Genomic DNA, 19,977 nt, shown 5'->3' with positions numbered 1-19,977 from the left:
TTGGTTATTAGTAATAATGATAAATGGCATTTAATCACATTTTTTGTTGACTTTTTTATTAGATTTATATTACCTTCATCCTGTGAAATGGTCATATTTTTTCATTTATATCATCCATTAAAATTATTCTCTATCGTTTATGGTAAGTTTTTCTCTCTAATAAGGCGAGTTTCATTTTCTAATAACAATACTTCAACCATTTTTCTCTCTATATCTTTCTCACTTATCAATTTTGTATTAAAACTCATTCGTCTACTATTATGATTATTTTTTGTGACTGAAGTGGTAATTTTTAAATTGGAATATTGATATGGGACTAATCTAACAAAAAGTTAGAAAGGCGAATTTGTAAAAAGTTTTCTAACTCAATTTATTCCTAAGATCGAAAACTCGAAGATTGTTAAAAAAAAAACTATATTCATTAAAAAATGTAGAAATAGTAACTGAGCTTGAGAAAGTGAAAAAAAATATTACTCCGTGTAACTGAAAATCTATGAGATTATCAAAATTAAAGATGTTTAGAATTTATTTATTTTTTGGAAAATACACAAAATTTGGTATTTTGGTTAAGAATTGTAAATGTACCTATTAATTTTAGTTAAATTAATTAATTAGATTTAATTTAAGACCCGGATTACAGTTGGCATGCAAATAAAGAAAACAATATTCCCTCGTCTCACTTGAAAAGTCAAAAGTGATATATTTTCCTTTTTGTGATATTCCCTTCACAGGAGTAACACATTTTACAGTGGAAACACCACTCTGTCTTTATGGAATATCCCATTGACCATATGAGTAGTTTGTATGTGATAAATTGGTTGAAGTAATACAAAAAAAAAAGGAAAGTAGTACTAGTATACTATATTAAGAGCACCGACAATCGGTGGAAGGCAGTTTGCGTTGCTGGGCCGACGAGGGAGGGGTGGACTTGATCCTTCTTTGGAAACCTGATGATTTTGTTTAATCTTTTGTTTTAGTTTGCCCATGGAATTAACTCCCATGATTTAGCCTCATGAATTAGCTGAATTTTAGCTCTATTAAGTTGTGAAATGGTAGTCTATTTTATAGATTATTTTGATCCTAATTTATAATTTGAGTAATACTCCATTAAACAAAACTTGGATGGAATTAAAGTTGGAGCTTGAATGGATACTGTACGGATCCAAAGTTTAAAATTGTATAAGTTGGGGAATTTTGTCTAATTTGATTGTGTATGCCCAAGTTGAACTTGTTTACGTACAAATTGTGAGTTAGGATATTATGTTTGAACTTTGAACCAAGAAAGAGAAAAAAATATATCAAATCCTATGGTTTATTTCTGAGAATTTGGAATCATTGTTTTATTTCTTGAGTATTTAAACTAATTTAGGTACTATGGTTTAATAATTTGATAGAATAAAATTAGTTAGTAAATTCCTTACTGATGAATTTTGGTATTAAGTTCCAAATTTTAAATCTTGTTGGTACTTGATAATGTAATTTTAGGCTATAATTGTTACTTAGTGATTTTAGAATACTGGAATAAAATGGTTGAATTAAAACCTTTTATTATAAAGAACAAGAAGAATGGAGGATTAAAAAAAAGGAAAATGATGTCTACCAATATACATCCCAATAGAATATATTTATAAGTAGAGATAAGAATAGTTCAATTATATTTTATTTAAGAGAACATAAAGTATATCAAAAAGGTTATATATGTAAATTGGTTTCAACATTAACTCACTGTGTGACCAGCAGCCATATTATGACCAAAGAGCTTTATCGAAAATGATTATAGACATTCTACAACATAGAGATGTGTGTATATTATATATACAAACTCAAGAACTACACATACTAATACACTGATGTCTTCCTGTAGTTAGAGGGGACTACAATGTATGCACTTACTCGAAGGCAAGAGACATGAAAGTGTCGTCGTCCAATAGACTGGAAATGTCGAGCAGATCCTCGTCCGCGCTCATCATTTCTGGGAACATCGATGACATATCCGAACCATCCTGCTCAACACAAACACTCAGTATTTCAGCAAGATCATTAGCAGCCGTAGAAAATGAGGTTTCCTTAATTTCGACCAAATCACCACTGATAACAATCAACAAGTTTTTCTACCTATATAGTTGAGTCAATATGCATTTCGCATTGTACATATATGCTTTTCTCACTCATCAATCAAGTTCAAGTTATAACTACCTGATTTTCACGAAACTCTTCAGCAGCAGTTAGAAGCCTACGATACTGAGCTCGCCCTTCTGGATTTTGAGCCATGGATTGGACCCTTGCTAGTGCTTTTTGCATCCTTTCTTCAGTTTGTTTTCTTCCTTCCTTTAGAACGTCGTAATCATCTTCTGGCACTGGCAAAGGCAAGCTGCTCTGGGCATCCGGTTCTTTCTGGACGGCATCTGATCGAAATCCACGCAATCCACTTCTTTTGCGTCTCCACCGCAAAATCACCTTCTCCAATATTCCAACTGACCAGATAATGGGTTTATATTTCTTCCTCACCTGATGGCCCCTGACATGAGCCTTCAGCCAAAACCAAAGAAACGTCAGTTCTAATGAGGATTGTTGGTACTTTTAGATTAAAATACTAGCAATCTATTACGATGAGTAACGTTTGTGCTTAGACCTATAACACATACAGCAATGGTGAGTTGGTGACAGACCACTACTTCAGCATTATTTTGGAAGATTAAAGTAGCATTGTGTCATATTATTTGAAGTAACATATAATTAGCCAATGGAAAGACTAATATATTCTAAGACTATAAAAGAGACAAAACTAAGCACAGCTTGATATAAGAGAAGAAAAGCACCTGTATTTTGACAATTTTTTGACGAATTAGTAAAAATTCTTTTCTTTTCTTCCAACCACGGTACTTTTTCTGAATCTGTAGAGCAGCAGTATTGGCCATACCATCAGAATGACCAAGCCTGGATGTTTTAGCAGCTACAAGAGAAATAGCATCTGGAGTCAGCAACTCATCATCAGACTCCTGATCAATAAGCTTTTTCCTCTGAAAAGACTGAATTCGGAAAATTTGGTGTATGCGAGCTGCTGCTTGTCTGGCATTACATACTGCAGCAAGTGAATCCTTTAGTGAAAGTGTATCTGGAACATCTGCTCCGGTTCTTGGAACTGCTAAGCGTTCTGAAACTGTCTGTATTGGTTCAAATGCAGAAACTTCTGCAGTTCCACCATCATTTACTCTAAGAGTTGAGAGGTGTGACGTCAAGGACGTCTCGGCAAGGAAGCCAGATATTCCCTTGTGTCCACTAGAAGAAGCCAAGTCTGCAGGAGTTCTACCCAGTGGGTATTCAGCTGATGGATCCGTCAGTGGTCCAGGAGATGCACCAAGAGAAACAAGGACAGCAACTACATCCTCCCTGTAAGCAATAAGAGATAGTGAGAAAAGTAGTCAAAACTTTAGCCTCTCCGTTTTCCAAATGTTTCTCATTTCTTTCTTCTTCTACGACACCCAACGTAATCCATAAGCACAGGATGGATGCTAGTTTTTTAACACCAAGCTATGGTTCTGAAGATCATCCACGACATATTTCAGAATTCTTATATCAAAATCAAGTTATAAACATTAATTTAAGTCAAACTTCCATACATGTGTTTTACCAATAAAAAATAACCAATCATTGCAAACGAATGAAGAGTCAGAGGAGCAGCGTGATATTAATAAACAATAGAAGGACAATTATCATCAGTAAAGCAAAAGAGAATATTCTGCTCAAAAAAACATAACCTCATCTCGAGGAAAAAAGGGAATTAAATTGGAGCTGGCCATTCAGGTGAATTTTATGAGAAGATAGGTTTCCATAAAAAAAAGTTGAGTTTTACCTGCCATAAGCTGCGGCCCAATGAAGTGCTGTAAAACCATAAACATCACGGAAATCTATGCTAACTCCTGAGATTATTATTGGCTGGATGGCCCAATCAAAACCTAGAGCAGCAGCCAGGTGCAACACATTTTGACCTCTCTCGTCAATCATTGTAAGCCCCTTACCATCATCAGCGGCCCGGCTTAGAAGCCAGGAGTAAAATTTTTCTTTAAGATGCTTTTTAAGGAGCATCTCCCCAATCACCTTCAGATGTGCCCCATCATTTTCTGAAAGTTCTGCCTCCAGGTCATTCTCCTCCATCATTGAAATTATTTTATTGGTTACACTCAGTCTTTCAAATTCATTTCCACCAGAATGTATAGGACTTCCAACAGGTTCACGGTGCAATATCATCTCAAATCTCTGATAGAGATGCATCATAATAGCATTATCTCCACTTAAATTGATAGAACCAATAATTTGGTCTGGTCCAGACCTATATTCAAATTCACGCAACTCGCTGCAAGCCAACCTGTTTGAACAAGTTACATAGAAAGGGACAAGTCCCGGATTCTGTAATGGAGCACAGCAACAAAGAATACCATCTGCTAAAACGTCTGCCTGAACCTCCATTTCTCCAAACATAATGGACCATCTGTATCTAGAAAACTCTTCACTGCTCGTAAGAAATTTTCCAGTAATGAGGACCTGGTTGATGTCACGAAAAGATATTGTTAGCAAATCTTGAGGGGGTACTTGGATGATGATTATAGAGATGAGAGAACAGGAATGAAATTTAAAATGGTGTTATGTTCGTAACAAGGATTGGATATGTGAATAGTGATTGGATAACCTATTCCTCAGGAACTGGTCTCACTTCAATGTTGGGGAAGAATAAAATTAATGTCCCTCAACCATTGTAACTATCTCCATTTTTCTATTTTCCCATTTTAACCAACCATACCCTACTATGGTTTCACCTTTCAACTACCATATTGACCTAGCACAGAAATACACAATGAGAGGCAACATTGTGTATTTCCTACTATTTAGTTCGTATTTAATTCACGCTACCCGCTGCAAGCCATATTAGTAGAGCAACAATATTGATATGTTGACTAAACTTATAGATATGAAAGGCAAGAGCAATTGTGTCTTTTCATCCTAGGTATGCTTTGTTTCCTTCTATTTATTTTGTATTTCATACTTAATTTCCTTTAAAGTCCATGCATAGGTCCAACTTGTGCCAATAATAACATGACCATACTTCTGTGGAAGCTTGATAACAGAAAGAAGTACCTTTGTATCCAAAGTTGAGTAAGCCCAGCTAGGTGAAAAGTCAATAATAGTAAAAAGCTGGTCCTGCGAAACTGAAGGATTCAGTGTATGTGTATCCACTTGCAGCTGAGCTGACATAATAGGGTCATACTCGCTTCCCATACTACTCCAAGAAAGTCCATTACTTGACTGCATATCTAGATCACCACCTTCTCCAATTTCTTTAGCAATCCACCGGGAGAAGCTGTCAACTTTCTTCAAGCTGTCTTCTGTTTGCAACCCATTAATCAGAGGCTTTCTCAGGTGGAAAGAGTAGCTTTCACTTCCTGTTAGCGTCATTCCATCCTCCATATTTGAATTTGTTGCATTTCCAGTATCTGTATCTGAGAGGAACATTTGAATGTTTCTTTGCCCAGATTGCTCTCCTTGATCTGAAGGAAGAGATTTCTGATCAAGCAATGCATTAAGCACCTGCCAATTGTCCTGGGCAGGAAGAAAACACTGTGATTCTTGTCCATAAGCAGTCTCTCCTGTTCAAGGGCAGCATGTTAGCAAGTCCAGTAAAAAAACATGCAATTGTTTGAATGGGTAATTGGGTATGAATCGTGTTATATACAACAATACCAGCAGCTGGGTCTGGCAAAAATTCCTGCCATGATGGCAAACCTTCTGTGATTTGAGCCCCACTTATAAAACTGCCTCCGTCATTTTTATTAACCCCTAAACATGATGAGTAATTCAGAGCAGAAACATTTTGATTTCCTTGACAAAAATAATCAATAAATAGAAATGAAAGCACTTTCTACTTCACCACTTTCACATAAACAGGGATGGAAATAAAACAGAAAATAAGGAGGAGAAACATGAAATAGATACCTGAATTAAAAAGTTGATTATAAGAGCTTGATTGGGCAGTATCATCAATCGATGGGGATTCCGAATATGAATGAAGTGTGTTACTTACTTGGTGATTGCTCTCTGAAGTTCCACATAGAAAACAAGATATTAATTACATCATCTTAATACCAAAACCGACATTCATAGAGAGAGGGAGAGGTACCAGATTCAGCATCTTCATATGCCGAAGACAAGGTGCTGGTTGGGCTTGTTCCACGGAAACTGGAAGTTAGTGAGCTCTCATTTTCAGAATTCGGTACTACTCTGTCACTGTTTCTAGCATAGCTGTTGTTTGTCTTATTACCCTGGAGAGGGTAAAAAATAAATTTTTAGCAAAAAACTTAAAAGCTATACCTTTAGCTTTCCTAATATCTGAATTCCATTACATCAAGTTTAATATGAAAAAGAATCCACACAGCAAAACCATATTATTCTTAAATAAAACATCTGACCTTGACTTCCAAATAGTGGACAAACACTATGTGCATGAGATCCCTGCACGATTAGAAATTTTGATAAGAACTGATTGATTGCTGCGATTGGTTTAAGATATGGAAGAGTGGAGTTGATGAATGGATCAAATAACAACACCTCCCGAGTAAAGCACTAAGAAGTCAGAAGTTTTGCAAGATTTATAAAAGATACATCAAATATGATAAATAAAATGGTGTACATATGATAACTGTAAGTTAGCAAGACTGAAGAATATGCATCAAGCCAAATAAAAACATACAAGTCCAAACAGAGCTGAGGCAACAGACAACAGTTCAAGTGGCAGGATAATAGTTCAAGATTTCAGCAAGTTTCAGTATGAAGTAGTCTCGAACAAAATGAGCTAGAGAGCCAATTCATCATCTGTGGTATACGTCATTATTAGTTAATCTAAGCTCCAGTACACCTTAAGACCATAGCTCTAGAAATCAGGTTTGATTCCATTCTTATACAGTTAAACACATACCACGATAATCATGGATCAGGTAAAAACTAGATAATTACCACCAATAGTTAGTGGTTGCTGGTTAAAACATTCACATGGCATTAGTGCTTATACATACTGTAACCTTATAGCTAGTGAATTGAGATCAAGTTCAACATAATATGAGATTGTAAAGGAAACCAACTCCTGAAGTAGCTAAACAGAAGAATGTTACTCCCTCCATTCCATGGTAGTAGGGTCATTGTTTCCATTTTGGGACGTTCCATGGTAGTTGAGTCATTTCCTCTTTTAGCAAAAAGTAACACATTTTCTGACTCTTTATTCTCTCTACTTTTCCCTCTCTCCTAATTTATTATCTATTTATTTAAAACACTATACATCTCTTTCTTAATCTCCGTACTGAAAAGAAATGACTCTACTACCGCGGAACGGAGGGAGTATATCATAAGTTTCGAGATTCTGATGCAATTTGTTACCATGAAACAGATATTATACATCATACACTTACGTCTCAAGCAACCAGTAGCTGCGCCTCTGAAAGTTTTCATCATCCTCTCCATGTGCATAGTAACAATTCAACATATCAACACTTCCGACCTAAACTTAAAATGAGAATCAGCAATTAACCTGTGAACATGGATGCAATAAAAATATCTAGAAGCGTGTCAGCAGAACCAATTTGCAAGACAAAATGGTTAAGAAAGATTAACCCATATATGTGGTTAGTACTTGAGTGCCCTATCTGCCATGCAGGGATGAGCCAGTATCAACGAAAAAAATTCTTACAAAAATGACCGTCCTACATTTATCGGTCAGAGTGCAGTCCTATCAAATGGCTTACCTTCAGTTTCTCATGTGCTTCCTTGACAGTTTTCCCATCCTTTTTCTTCCTCCAGTTATGAGCATCCTTGCGGAAGTACCTTAAGATCTTACGATTGAAAAGAAAAACAGAACCACCTGAAAATAACGTTCCATCTTTAGAAAATTGCTTTCTAGCTAATGTTCTACTACATGATACAAGAATAAAGGACTGTCACTAAACAAATTTTTAAGACAGACCAGAATAACAAGAAAATAAAGTTATATAACTTGCTTAGATCCAGGGACGGATCTAGCATAAAGCTAGAGGGGGAAAATGACCCTGCTCATGTTTTACTACGAATATACATGTATAACTCACTATAGAATTTTTTAGATTAATTTTCCACTAATTGCCCCTTTTTCAATTTTTAACATTTCTCCATGTACTTTTTGCCCCTTCTACTATGAATTCTTGGCTCCTCCCTGCTTAGATCCTAACTTATAACATGATTCCATAAGTCAATAAGAATGCCAGATCAAAGAGAAATATAGAATAAAACTAGATAGATCAACTTCTTCATAATTAACTTACTAAATGAACCATAAACAAAAATTATATGAAGCAAACATAATACTGAGTAGATGAAGAAGACATACTAACTGGTTTGTTCGGAGCCTCAGGAGAAATATGAAACTTTTCATGGTTTCTAAGAATTTCACAAATTTCAGCAGGTCTCAGCCACCGATTTTGAGCTTCCGATAGTATCTGCTTAATATCTGCAATTTAAACGTAATAAATTAGGTCTTCTACCAAACAATCAAACATATTACAGACAAAAAAATTCCTTATACAGCCAGGTTGCAGTAACATACATATTTGAAAATAGAGAAAGCTGATTTGTACTTAAACATTCAAAACTGTGCATATCAATGAAACTGGATTAAACTAAAGGATTGATTACACTACCTAAATTTTGAAATTCTCATAAATAAACTAAAGTCACGAGAATCTAGTTTTACATATGGAATAACCAGCTAGTAACAAGCAAATTCAACTTTTTCAGAAATTAAACATTAATAGCAAGTTGTAGATCCTAAAACACTTCTCGATTGCTGCATCATAGTACATCATAGGTTGGGCGATACAAATCAAAGACCCAAGCAAAAATGGTGAAAAATGATGCACTAGCTGCGGAAGAGCTACACCTCTCACAGAACCAATCAAAATCTACAATATTTGCACTGGAGATCGATCAAACAAAATTAAATCCGCTAGATTAACAAGTAATTGAGATAAAACAGAAGAAATGCCCATCGCAGCCTAATTGGTACCTCCCCCCTCCATAAGTACTCTATCGCAACATCGTAAATTCAAGCTTCAAACCAAATCTAATTTCTATGCCACTAACTAACATTAATTCAGCAAATTCGGGAACTGAAAAGGGGGAACTAGATAAATTAGAAGGGTACCCAAACGGAACCCTAGATTATACGATCCGCTCTCAGCCATCAATCCCTAGATCGCAGAGCACAACAACTCCCCAGTCAGCTCATAATCTATGGATGGATAATCTAATATAAAATCTCCACAATATCTCTGCTGAATTATTGAGAGAGAATGAATGAATCAGATTACAATGGAATCGTTTACTCTACGAAGGTAAGCTAAAACAAAGTCAACGACACTTGTGGTAGCCTATGGACTTCCGACACGTGTCTAAATACAGATATTTATTGTCTTAATTGTTTTTTCTTGTGAAATAAAAATTGACAAAATCTCATTAAACTACAGTAATAAACTCTCTTGATAATATCAAAACACAAGATATAATTTTTATTTTTATTTCTCATTTTTTATTAAATATCTAGTGATTATATAAATCTAGAATTGGGGGTTGGTAAGAAGTCTGAGTTATTTTTATCGGTCAATATTGTGGCTATCCTACAAATGTTCAACTAGTATTCTTTAAGTTATAAACAATGGTAAAAGCTTAGCTTTGTAACAATGTTGTTGGTATCCTACAAATGTTCAACTCTATATGCTTTTGTATCTATATGTTTGTTTCATTATTAATAAGTTGAAATTATGAAATGTATTCATTTCGCACTGCTAATATATATATCAATTAAATTCCCAAAATAGAACTTATGGGATTAACGAACATTTGATAATAAAATTTAATTTAATATACTTGTATAATTTTCAAGTACTCGTAGTCGTGGAATGACTATTAGGTCAGCCGATCACACATGGCCCCACCTCCATCCATCTTTTGATAATAAAAGATTATATATAGAAATGGCTCTTTAACGCTTAATCGCGATTATTAAAAGTTTAATCAAGGTCATTCCAGTGGAGGCAATTAGGTGAGGGGAATACAAAATCAGAAACGTAGAAAGGATCCAAAGCAATTGTTTGAGTTATATGTTTTGGAATCTCTCTTTTACTAATTACAAACAATATCATATTTGAATTCGTATTTTTTTCCATGGGATAGACTTATCCAATCAATACCTCCCTCAGTTTCTTGTTAAGTAAAGTTATAGTAGTATGTATTCTTTTTTTGAAATGACCAAGATAAATCTTTTTTTTTTTACTATAAATCAACACTTTCATCTTCTATTGTATATTTTCTCTCATTTTTTTTCCACTTAACTAATTAAACACCATTTTAAGAAAAAAGATGAAGTTACTAGTATTAGATTATGAGTTATGTCTAGTTCTTAGCCATGTTAGTGCGTGATTATAAATAACAAGATAATGTAATATTGATATGTGAGTCAAATATTGAGTTGTAAGAAGACAACATTATCAATATGTGGACAAAAGAGACTCTAGAAAATAATTTCAATCTTGCATACAGTTTGACTGTGTCAAACCAATCGATGAAGACTAAGTCTTATCATATGTTGTTGAGATACAGTACATAATACATAATAGTACTTTGCTTGATGAAATATTTTTAGGCTCCATTTTTTTTGTAACTTTTTAGCAATAGTAATATGTTGTGAATCATGTTTGCTAATTCACTAGTCGCTGACTAGTAAACCCCCCAATCATGTTTCTTATTTTAGTCTGCAACTCGGAAAATAATAAAATCAAAAGGTCTATCTCAATCGAACTTAAAATCCTAATATATTTTCAAACATAGTAATCATATAATCATAAATTATGTAAATCTCAAGAATCATAATCTGGAAAATTATAATCTCATAAATCATTTAATTTGATCAAACAAACAGAGCCTTAAGTCTCGCTGCTGTCTTTGCAATTACGGTTATGATATGGAATTTAAAAATGTCAAAAGAGATTGTATATGATTATTCAAATAATAAAATTAACAAAACTATTAATTTCTTTAAATAACTATTAAATTATTAAAACAAGAATATTGTGCAATGTTATATAGCATTAAACTAAAAGGTAAAAGTATAGTAATTTAAAGATTTTGGCCTTAATCTGCAAATCCGGTCGAGATGATTAGTCAGATTTCGCCGAAGGTAAATTCGGTACACCGGTGTGCAAACAAAAAAAAGATAAAGTATATTACACCTAAAAGTTAGTACATCGTTCCAAAATGCTACAAAAATAACTTCTTCTTATCCATATTCAAATATCAGCAATTAAGGGAGATCACCTGCTACATCTCCTACTACACACATAATTGATGGTAGAGTTTATAATTCATGTTTGTGTATGAAGTAGGAGATGCGGGGGATGATCCTCATTGATCAACATACAATAATTGTAGATAAAAGCAATTTTAACGTTAATAGAATTACAAAAGTGAATCACTGTTAAATCAAATGTTCTTGCACAAAATATTAAAAATAGGATTATTTTTATGTGTTCATGTACAAATGTAAAAACTGGGAATATCAGTAATAAATTTGATGAAAGTATTAGGGCTCAAAAATAATATTACTTATAAGTATTGATATACGTAAAGAAAGTTCTGCCACGTTTGACTACACAATAGGTTGGTTACATGGTGCGTCCCCTGCAACCGCTCACACCATTTACTTCTTCCATTATTCTTGTTGAAGAAGAAATACTTACTAAAGAAAGACCTACTAGTTCCCAAATTATCGGATCACTGCAATATTTACCCATCTTTGAATAATCCCATACGTCTCGAACACATACACCACCCACTCAGCTCACGCCACGTAATCACAATGGTGGCGGCGATCACCTACTTCACCGAATCACGTTATTCTGCTTTTCCCTATAATATACAAACCCGCCACTATCCCCCACCGTTGCATTATTGCTTACGCAAACATTAATTAATCTGTAAAACTAAATCATTTGAGGCAACACTGTTCGTGCGTATCACCGGCGAATAAATGAACCACTTCATCGCCAGATCAGCGATGCGCCGCGCTGTCGCCGGCGCTACCCCCCGCTGCTACGCCGCGACGGCGTTGAGGACGCGTGTGTTCCCGCCGGCGCCCGGCGTTCAGGTTGAAGGTTTTACCGCGGCGTTGCAACGGATGATGAGTTCGGGGGCGGAGCCTACGTCGTCGCCACCGCCATCAGCGGCGAAGGCTGCGAAGAGCAGCGAGTTGCCGCCGGAGAAAGGTGGTGAGGTGGTTTCGAGCTATTGGGGGATTTCCAGACCTAAAGTCACGAGGGAGGATGGCACGGAGTGGCCGTGGAACTGCTTCATGGTAATTAATACGATCGCATTTCAGTATTTCGGTTGAATTGTGTTTTAGGTTGTGATTTATTCGTCGGAGGAATTTTGATGACCGTAATTGATGAACCTCTTTACTTGTTTTACCGTCTCGATTTTGGTGAAATTCTAGTGATCGTTGTTTGGAGCTATAACCTGATGGTTTATCGATGGGGTTGGAGCTACAGGGTTTATGATTATCTATGAATAAGTTTAAATCATCGTAATTGATGCATCTGTTTACATGTTTTCCGAGAATTGCAATGTTTGTTGTCTATTGTTTGGGGGGAAAGAAAAATATCTCACCTATGATTCAAATTGCTGGTAGAATTAGGGAAAATATCTCATCTATGATTCAAATTGCTGGTAGAATTAGGGAAAATATCTCATCTATGATTCAAATTGCTGGTAGAATCAGGGAAAATATCTCACCTATGATCTCAAATTGCTGAATAAATATAGTACTCCGTATCTGTAATCTCACATTGAATCACTATGATCCGAGTTGATGGTGCATCATCTGGACTTTTTGATGATAGATATCTCTGTAATCTCAGAACTTCAAGCAATCACAATAACTTAGTGGTTCAATAACTCAGTCATATTGTAGTGTTTTAGATCTTATTGCGGATTGCACAGTGTTGTTTGGGTTTCTGAAATCGTTCCAATCATGCAGCCATGGGAAACTTATGCGGCAGACGTATCAATTGATCTCCACAAGCACCACGTCCCAAAGACATTCATCGACAAATTAGCATTTAGGACTGTGAAACTTCTCAGAATCCCTACGGATGTGTTTTTCAAGGTTTGTTGTCTTCTTTATGCATCCTCTTGCTCTACCCACACATGTTGATGTTCTCCTCCAAATGCTCTGTTCTTGAAATGTGTCTGCGTTATAATATTTGTGCTTGTGTTTGCCTTAGGAGATGAAGACAGCAAGAAAAGTTTAGACAGTCGAGAAAATAATTGTACATATCCAGTTGCTACAATTTCATCTCTTATTTGCATCAAAGCTCATGAATCATAATGTTCACTTTTGAACGATAGGAAATGTTCTGTTTATTGAATTGACTTTGTAGAGTTCTTAATGTTGTTTCAGTATAGTGATATGCCAATTTGATTGGTCCATGAAGTGAAACTGTTATGTATGCTTTATGCTTTTTGTATTGGAGGAAGGCTGTGCATTTACTCCAAGTATATGCTTACTTTTATGCTTCTATTCTATCAATCTTCTAAACTTGAGTCAAGAAAACTTAAGTAAGATTTGGAGAAATCCTAGTCAGTCTGGTTTGGTGTTACTATTAAATACATGTTTGATTTGGATTCTAGAATTTGATGGGAAGCACAAATTTACATGTTCATTGATTCATGCTAGTATTGGACACATTTCTCTGCTGGTACGGATATATGAAGTTTGAATGGTTGCTGCTCTTTTTCCCACTAGAGTTAATATAGTCTATGAAATAAATTTGAAGATGTATGAAGCCGGGGAATCAGGCTCATATTTGGTTTAGCTGATACATGGCATGGCGTTTGCAGAGGCGGTATGGGTGCCGTGCAATGATGCTGGAAACCGTGGCTGCTGTTCCTGGTATGGTGGGAGGAATGCTGCTGCATCTTAGGTCCCTTCGCAAGTTCCAGCAGAGTGGGGGGTGGATCAAAGCATTGCTCGAAGAAGCTGAGAATGAGAGGATGCACCTGATGACGATGGTGGAGCTCGTGAAGCCCAAGTGGTACGAGCGGCTGCTGGTCCTCACTGTTCAGGGCGTCTTCTTCAACGGATTCTTCGTAATCTACTTGCTGTCCCCGAAAATGGCTCACAGGGTTGTGGGTTATCTAGAGGAAGAGGCTGTACATTCGTACACTGAGTTCTTAAAGGACATAGACAGTGGTGCAATAGAAAACATTGCAGCTCCTGCCATTGCAATCGATTACTGGAGGCTTCCCAAAACCGCAACTCTCAAGGATGTTATCACTGTCATCCGCGCTGATGAAGCTCACCACCGTGATGTCAACCATTTTGCTTCCGTGAGTTTACACAATGATATCTATCTTTGACATTACATGCATGGAACCATGGGGGTAAGGTAACGAACTCTGTTTTTATTGCGCAGGATATTCATTATCAGGGAAAGGAGTTGAGAGAAGCACCAGCTCCTGTGGGATATCACTAGATGTTCTTCTCTTATGCTGATGAGTTCAAAAATAATGTTGGATGACTTACTGTTATTGGTTAATACAGTGTCTTTGTCATTTTACTTGTGTTTGGCATCTGGCTTTTCATAAGAAGCAAATCGAAATTATTGGATGAGTATTAATTTTGCTCTTCGCATATAACTATGGTGGCATGTTTCAGTATAGTTTGCTATATGTATAAGTATATAATTTCTACGTGATTCTTGAAAAAATTACTCCATGTAGCTATTATTGGTATGAGCGAGCATGATCTGGTCCTACCAATTTGAGGCGACGTCGCCGTCATTGCAAACTCTGGGAGAATAAACTAAAATTTTCTTACACTCCAAGCATTTATTTTCTTCGGATTCCTTATCTATAGTATTTCTTAAACTATATAGGCTAACCTTTGGGTTTTGAATTGAGTTATTTACAATAAAAAAAGTTGTATTAAATCCTCAACATACAATCTTTTTAATCTTGAAGCTTTGTTTTCTTTCAAATAAAGAGAGTATCAATTATAGTTTTTCATTTACTTCATAATGACTCAGAATCCTCGACCTATTGGATGAAATAGATACAAGCATTTTGCTAATTGAGTTATGTTTCATCTCTCATTCAAAATTTGAAGGTTAATTTAAGTTTTAATGCTTCCGCCCAAAAAAGACTGAAAAATGATCCAAATCATATTTGTACAAGTCATGTATAGAGAGCCAACAATGAACTTGCATGTGTGTGTGTGTGTGTGTGTGTGTTTTGTTGTTTCTTCCAAATTTCAGCAAATATGAATCATCTCATTGGCTCAATCCATATACTGATATACATGTGGTCTGTCTAAGATACAGAAATGCCACCTAACAGATTTCACCTCTATCAATTCCGAAGCAAAGAATGAAGAAGACAAATTGCGCAGCAGCAGAAATATTTGCAAAGTTATAAGCAGGACACAATTCTCTATCTGGTATCATCATGATATGAATTATGAACGTAGAAATTAATACTCAACTTCACTAGAGACTGTAAGCCCACCTACTACAAGAGTAAACCAGGCATTGAGCTCTTGCGAACGAACAACAGCTAAAAGGTTGAAAAATTATGATAATTCACTTCTGTTATTCAATGTAAGACTTTACAGAGATAATACATTGGGATCCACATGTACATGATTGGCCATCTTACTTCAGTATGACAAGAGCAAACTTACGTGATGGAATTTAGCGGACAGTATCAAGTGATTCTCTACCACCAAGAGTCTTTATTATAGCCTCAAGAAGTTTTATCTCTTTATCCCGCTTTGAAATCTCTTGCTGTTTCGCACACAGTTCTTCCATATGCAGTTCAAATACTTCTGAAAGATAGGGAACAACCTTTAATAAGATCTACAGAACTGTTTGTGAAGCATGTGGGAACACAATAGGGAAGCAAAAATAATATGGCTTTTAGTTTTAGGACAATTTATTTTACTGGTATCTAGGCAACTCGGTAGAAAAGAAGCTTCTTTTCAAAGCCGCACAAACTTTTGAATCTGTAACACTTCTGGTGACAATGTACTTAAAGGAAGAATAGTATTAATGTTGAGTATCTAAAGACATTAAGACGGTGAAACTTGTGAATTTTGCACTTGAGTACATTCAAAGCTAAGTGCTGAAGCTCAATCTTAAGTGAAATACGATTAACCATCTTCAACAAACCTTCAGTGACACATAAAGCTTTTTGTGCTTGTTAGAAACTTAAATGACAATGCCATTTTGTGTACACATGCATGATGCATGTATGTAATTTCGTTCAAAATTAATCAGGGAATGAATTCTTAGAGCAAGTAAGAATTGGTGCAGTACATGATGTCAGCCTATAAAAATTGAGGGTTCGTCACATAATGATGTTTGATAGTAGGAAATATAGCAACAGTTTAAAACCGATTTTCCCTGTGTATCTTATAAGAAAGGAACCAAAGAAACATACTAGAGGTGTTCTCGAGTTCTTTTGTGATTTCTATAGTACGCAATTCAGCAGCTTTCTGTGCTGACTCAGCCTGCCGTTTTTCATTTCGTGCACGTGCTGCTGCTGAAATGGCAGCATCAAGTTCTTTCTCTAAAGTCTCAACTCTTTGCTCAAGAACCTGTAATCAAAAGTTTGTAAAATTGAAAACCTGTCAACAAACGAGTAACTCATTGCTTCAAGCAAACAAGAAGAAGGTTAACATCATATACAGATATACATTGTACAACCAAAATTAAGGTGGCATGCCATCTATTAAACTATACAGTAAGCCAACTAGAGCCAAAAGTGTCTCAGACAAGTCTATATCATTGGATTAACATTCTATCACAAGCCAAAAAATCTAATAAACAATAAAAATTGATTCAGCGAAACAAACTAACCAGTTTAAATTCCTCCCAGTAAATTTGAAGTGGAACTAAGAAAACAAACTCAAAAAAACGAATCAAATATAGAGAAGCAATCAATGACATTTATTTATATTCTACAGTAAATTGGCGGATTATGATTCAAATTCGATAATACCACGCTTCAACTCTTTCCCAATAAACATTCCCCAAATTTCAGGGTAAATATCCATAAACCAAAATAACAATTCTGAAAGTGACATAAAACAATAAAGTCAACAAGTATCACAAATGGTGAGCAGCTAGAACCCTCGATCCCTAAAATCCGATAACAATTTACAGCAAAACCAATCAAATATAGCAAACCGTGAGCAGCTAAAGAAAACAGTACAGAACCTCTAACTATGATCATTCCAATTCGGCAAGTCATTCAAAATCAGAAAAACATCATAATCAAACACCACTTAGAAACTCCAAATCCAGATTTAAAATATTAAGCTTCAAATCAATTCTTCAAATAATTGACAGCAGTTCTCAGACCGAATCGACGAATGGAAAGCTGAGTTAGCAGAATTTAGACCTTGATCGAGCGAGCTTGCTCGGAGCTGAGTGAGGCCTTGGCAAATGTTTCATCGTCGACGTAAACAGCTTTCTTGATGAGTAATTTCTGCAGAGAATCTAAATTCGACGCCATCTCCGTCAGATTGCCGATGGCCGTCGTCCATCGCTCCGCCCCTTTCACTTTCTCTCTCTCTTCCATTTTTTTAATCTCGTTTTCTCACTCCATATTCCTTCATCTAGTTTACATTTTGGGGTCAGAATCGCATATTCAAAATTTCAAGGGGCTAAAATTAATTAGTGGTAAAGTTATCACAACAAATTCTCCATTTTTCCCATTCTTACAAATATCAAAATTACATTTGTTAAAGTAAATATCAATAAAAATACTTTTATTCTAATAAAACAAAATTAATACAGTATAATATTAACATTCAATCATTACACAAATTTTATGGCTGTGGAGATGGTATTAGTAACATTATACTTATATTAAAATCAAATTTAGTGAAGATGTCTTTATTTTTATACTGTTAATAACGAAACACTAAACGAGATAGGTATACAAAAATAGTTGTGTACAAATTTATGTTTGTAGAGTTATAGGTAAGTACATTTGGTAAAAAAACTTGAGAATTATGATGCTATAATTTATTTCAAACAAATACAAGTAGGTAAACAGTTGACGTCTTGGTTCTTTGAATTTGTAATTAAAAATATTGGAGTAGTAGTATTAAGTTTCATAATGGTATGAGAGGCTAAAGATATTCGAATTCACTGGAAAACTGTATACTACTCCAATAAAGTTACTTATTTTTCATTATAAGTATATTAAAATGATGTATGGTGCGCTCTCTCGATCTAGGAACGTAAGCACGTACATTTTGTATGCGCCATATTGTAAGAGAAGAAATACGAGATGGTCACAAATAACAAGGTGTAAAAGCACTCAAAAGTTGCACATATCAAACATGTACATGTCACACAAAATCGTACTCCTAGTTTTTTGGAAAAAAATTATCCGATGAAGATCACATTTTGTTGTTTCTCTTCTTCTTTAGTAACGATAACTAATCATGTTTTGTGTTTCAATTCATTTAATTTATAATATCTTAATTTTTTATAATAAATTTGGTAATATAAATTTAAGGTTGCGTTATGATGAATTCAAACTCGTGACTTTTGACTACGAACATTAATCACCCTACCAAAACCAATACACGCCAAAAAAAAAAAAAAAACCGTGAATTAACAAGAAATAGAATAAGTGAATGCAGCTATAAGTTCACTTAAGTCTCTCAATTTTCCCACTTAATTCACACCATATGTTCACCTACCCTCTTATTTTTTAATAGATTTCTATTATTTCTTTTATGAATTATAAAATAAATTTTTTATAATTTTAACTAATTTCACTATGTAAGTTCAAATTTAAATAGCACGTTTCTCGATCAAACTTAGAGATAGAAATCACATTTAATCAGTCATTAACTTCGTCTCTAAGTTGGCCGAGAAGTATATTAGTATTAATAAATTTAGAGTGAACTATAAAAACTGGTATAAGGGTTTATCTTGAAAATGATTCTTCTTCACTGTTTTCGGTCGAAAATACCCTTTTGGGGGTTTGGGCAATTTGATCTTTTTACACTTTTAATATTTTAAATTTGATATTATTTCAGTTATGTGCTAAACCTGATATTATTTCAAAATTATCATTCTTCTTCCCTTTTGTCATCCTTCATTTTGTTTCTTTATTTTAATATTAAATTTAATTTTACAAACTTAAATTTTAAATTTTAAATTTAATATTAATATAATATTCAGGTGAATTGAAGAAGTGCAGAAAAATAATATTAATCATGATGGAAAAATAAGAGCTATTCGATTTAGCTTTCGTTCGGTTGTTATAATTGCTTGTAATTGAATATTATGAACTTGACTAAAATTTTGATTCTACTAAAAAATTTTATATAGGAGTATTTTTGTTGAAATTTTATAGTAAATTTTGATTGTTTTCAAATTAATAAACGAAAATTATATTAGTCCTACATTAGATGCATATTTATTTCAGAATAAATCGTGTTATATGATCTATTTATGATTAAAACTACTAAATACTCCCTCCGTCTCAGATTAAGAGTCACTTTTTGCCATAAAAGTTCGTCCTAGTTTAAGAGTCACTTTTAGAATTTTCTATATTTGGTCATACAATTTTACCCCATTCTTCATCAAAATTACATAAAAATGCCATTATCTACATTAAAATAAATCAAAACAAAAATCAAAAGTCAAAAGGGACCAACCTTCAACTAACTTCATCATCTCACTTCATTTATTACACACTCCACCATCTCACTTCATTTATTACACACTTCAACTTTTTCTTAAGATCCGAACCATAACAATAAGTGACTCCAAATGTGGGACGGATGGAGTATTGATTAGAACTAAGGCAATGTCATACCTTATTGAT

The 19,977-nt window shown here is 34.7% G+C and overlaps 3 protein-coding genes across 4 annotated transcripts; 1 reads left to right on the top strand and 2 right to left on the bottom strand.

Moving 5' to 3' along the window:
- Window positions 1–1,730: 1,730 nt before the first annotated feature.
- Window positions 1,731–9,385, bottom strand: LOC125209204 (Calmodulin-binding transcription activator protein with CG-1 and Ankyrin domain). Its single transcript, XM_089068021.1, has 13 exons — window positions 9,218–9,385; window positions 8,405–8,524; window positions 7,788–7,903; window positions 7,455–7,543; window positions 6,462–6,504; window positions 6,173–6,314; window positions 5,989–6,090; window positions 5,737–5,832; window positions 5,134–5,642; window positions 3,854–4,542; window positions 2,820–3,390; window positions 2,197–2,529; window positions 1,731–2,003 (listed from the first exon to the last, which is right to left on the bottom strand). Exons 1-13 carry the CDS (start codon window positions 9,255–9,257, stop codon window positions 1,890–1,892), a joined length of 2,964 nt encoding a protein of 987 aa, XP_088924147.1. The 5' UTR covers window positions 9,258–9,385; the 3' UTR covers window positions 1,731–1,889.
- A 2,627-nt stretch (window positions 9,386–12,012) lies between these two features.
- Window positions 12,013–14,786, top strand: LOC125213700 (ubiquinol oxidase, mitochondrial-like). The gene is made up of 4 exons (XM_048114380.2): window positions 12,013–12,421; window positions 13,103–13,231; window positions 13,966–14,454; window positions 14,541–14,786. Exons 1-4 carry the CDS (start codon window positions 12,098–12,100, stop codon window positions 14,598–14,600), a joined length of 1,002 nt encoding a protein of 333 aa, XP_047970337.1. The 5' UTR covers window positions 12,013–12,097; the 3' UTR covers window positions 14,601–14,786.
- Window positions 14,787–15,679: 893 nt separating this feature from the next.
- Window positions 15,680–17,723, bottom strand: LOC125213701 (tropomyosin). 2 transcript variants are annotated; one of them, XM_048114383.2, is made up of 3 exons: window positions 17,527–17,723; window positions 16,564–16,720; window positions 15,680–15,946 (listed from the first exon to the last, which is right to left on the bottom strand). In XM_048114383.2, the coding sequence occupies exons 1-3, from the start codon at window positions 17,704–17,706 to the stop codon at window positions 15,816–15,818; spliced, it is 468 nt and encodes a 155-aa protein (XP_047970340.1). In that variant the 5' UTR covers window positions 17,707–17,723; the 3' UTR covers window positions 15,680–15,815. The 2 variants fall into 2 exon arrangements, with proteins under 2 accessions (XP_047970340.1, XP_047970339.1); XM_048114382.2 differs by having other exon boundaries at window positions 15,680–15,949; window positions 17,527–17,721.
- Window positions 17,724–19,977: the final 2,254 nt, after the last annotated feature.

This window comes from Salvia hispanica, chromosome 3, assembly GCF_029641045.1.
Source record: "Salvia hispanica isolate PSC_SH4W2 chromosome 3, Shi_PSC_v1, whole genome shotgun sequence".
NCBI classification, from domain to species: domain Eukaryota; kingdom Viridiplantae; phylum Streptophyta; class Magnoliopsida; order Lamiales; family Lamiaceae; genus Salvia; species Salvia hispanica.
Note: the sequence above shows the minus strand (reverse complement) of the source record. Positions and strands in the feature narration are given on the sequence as shown.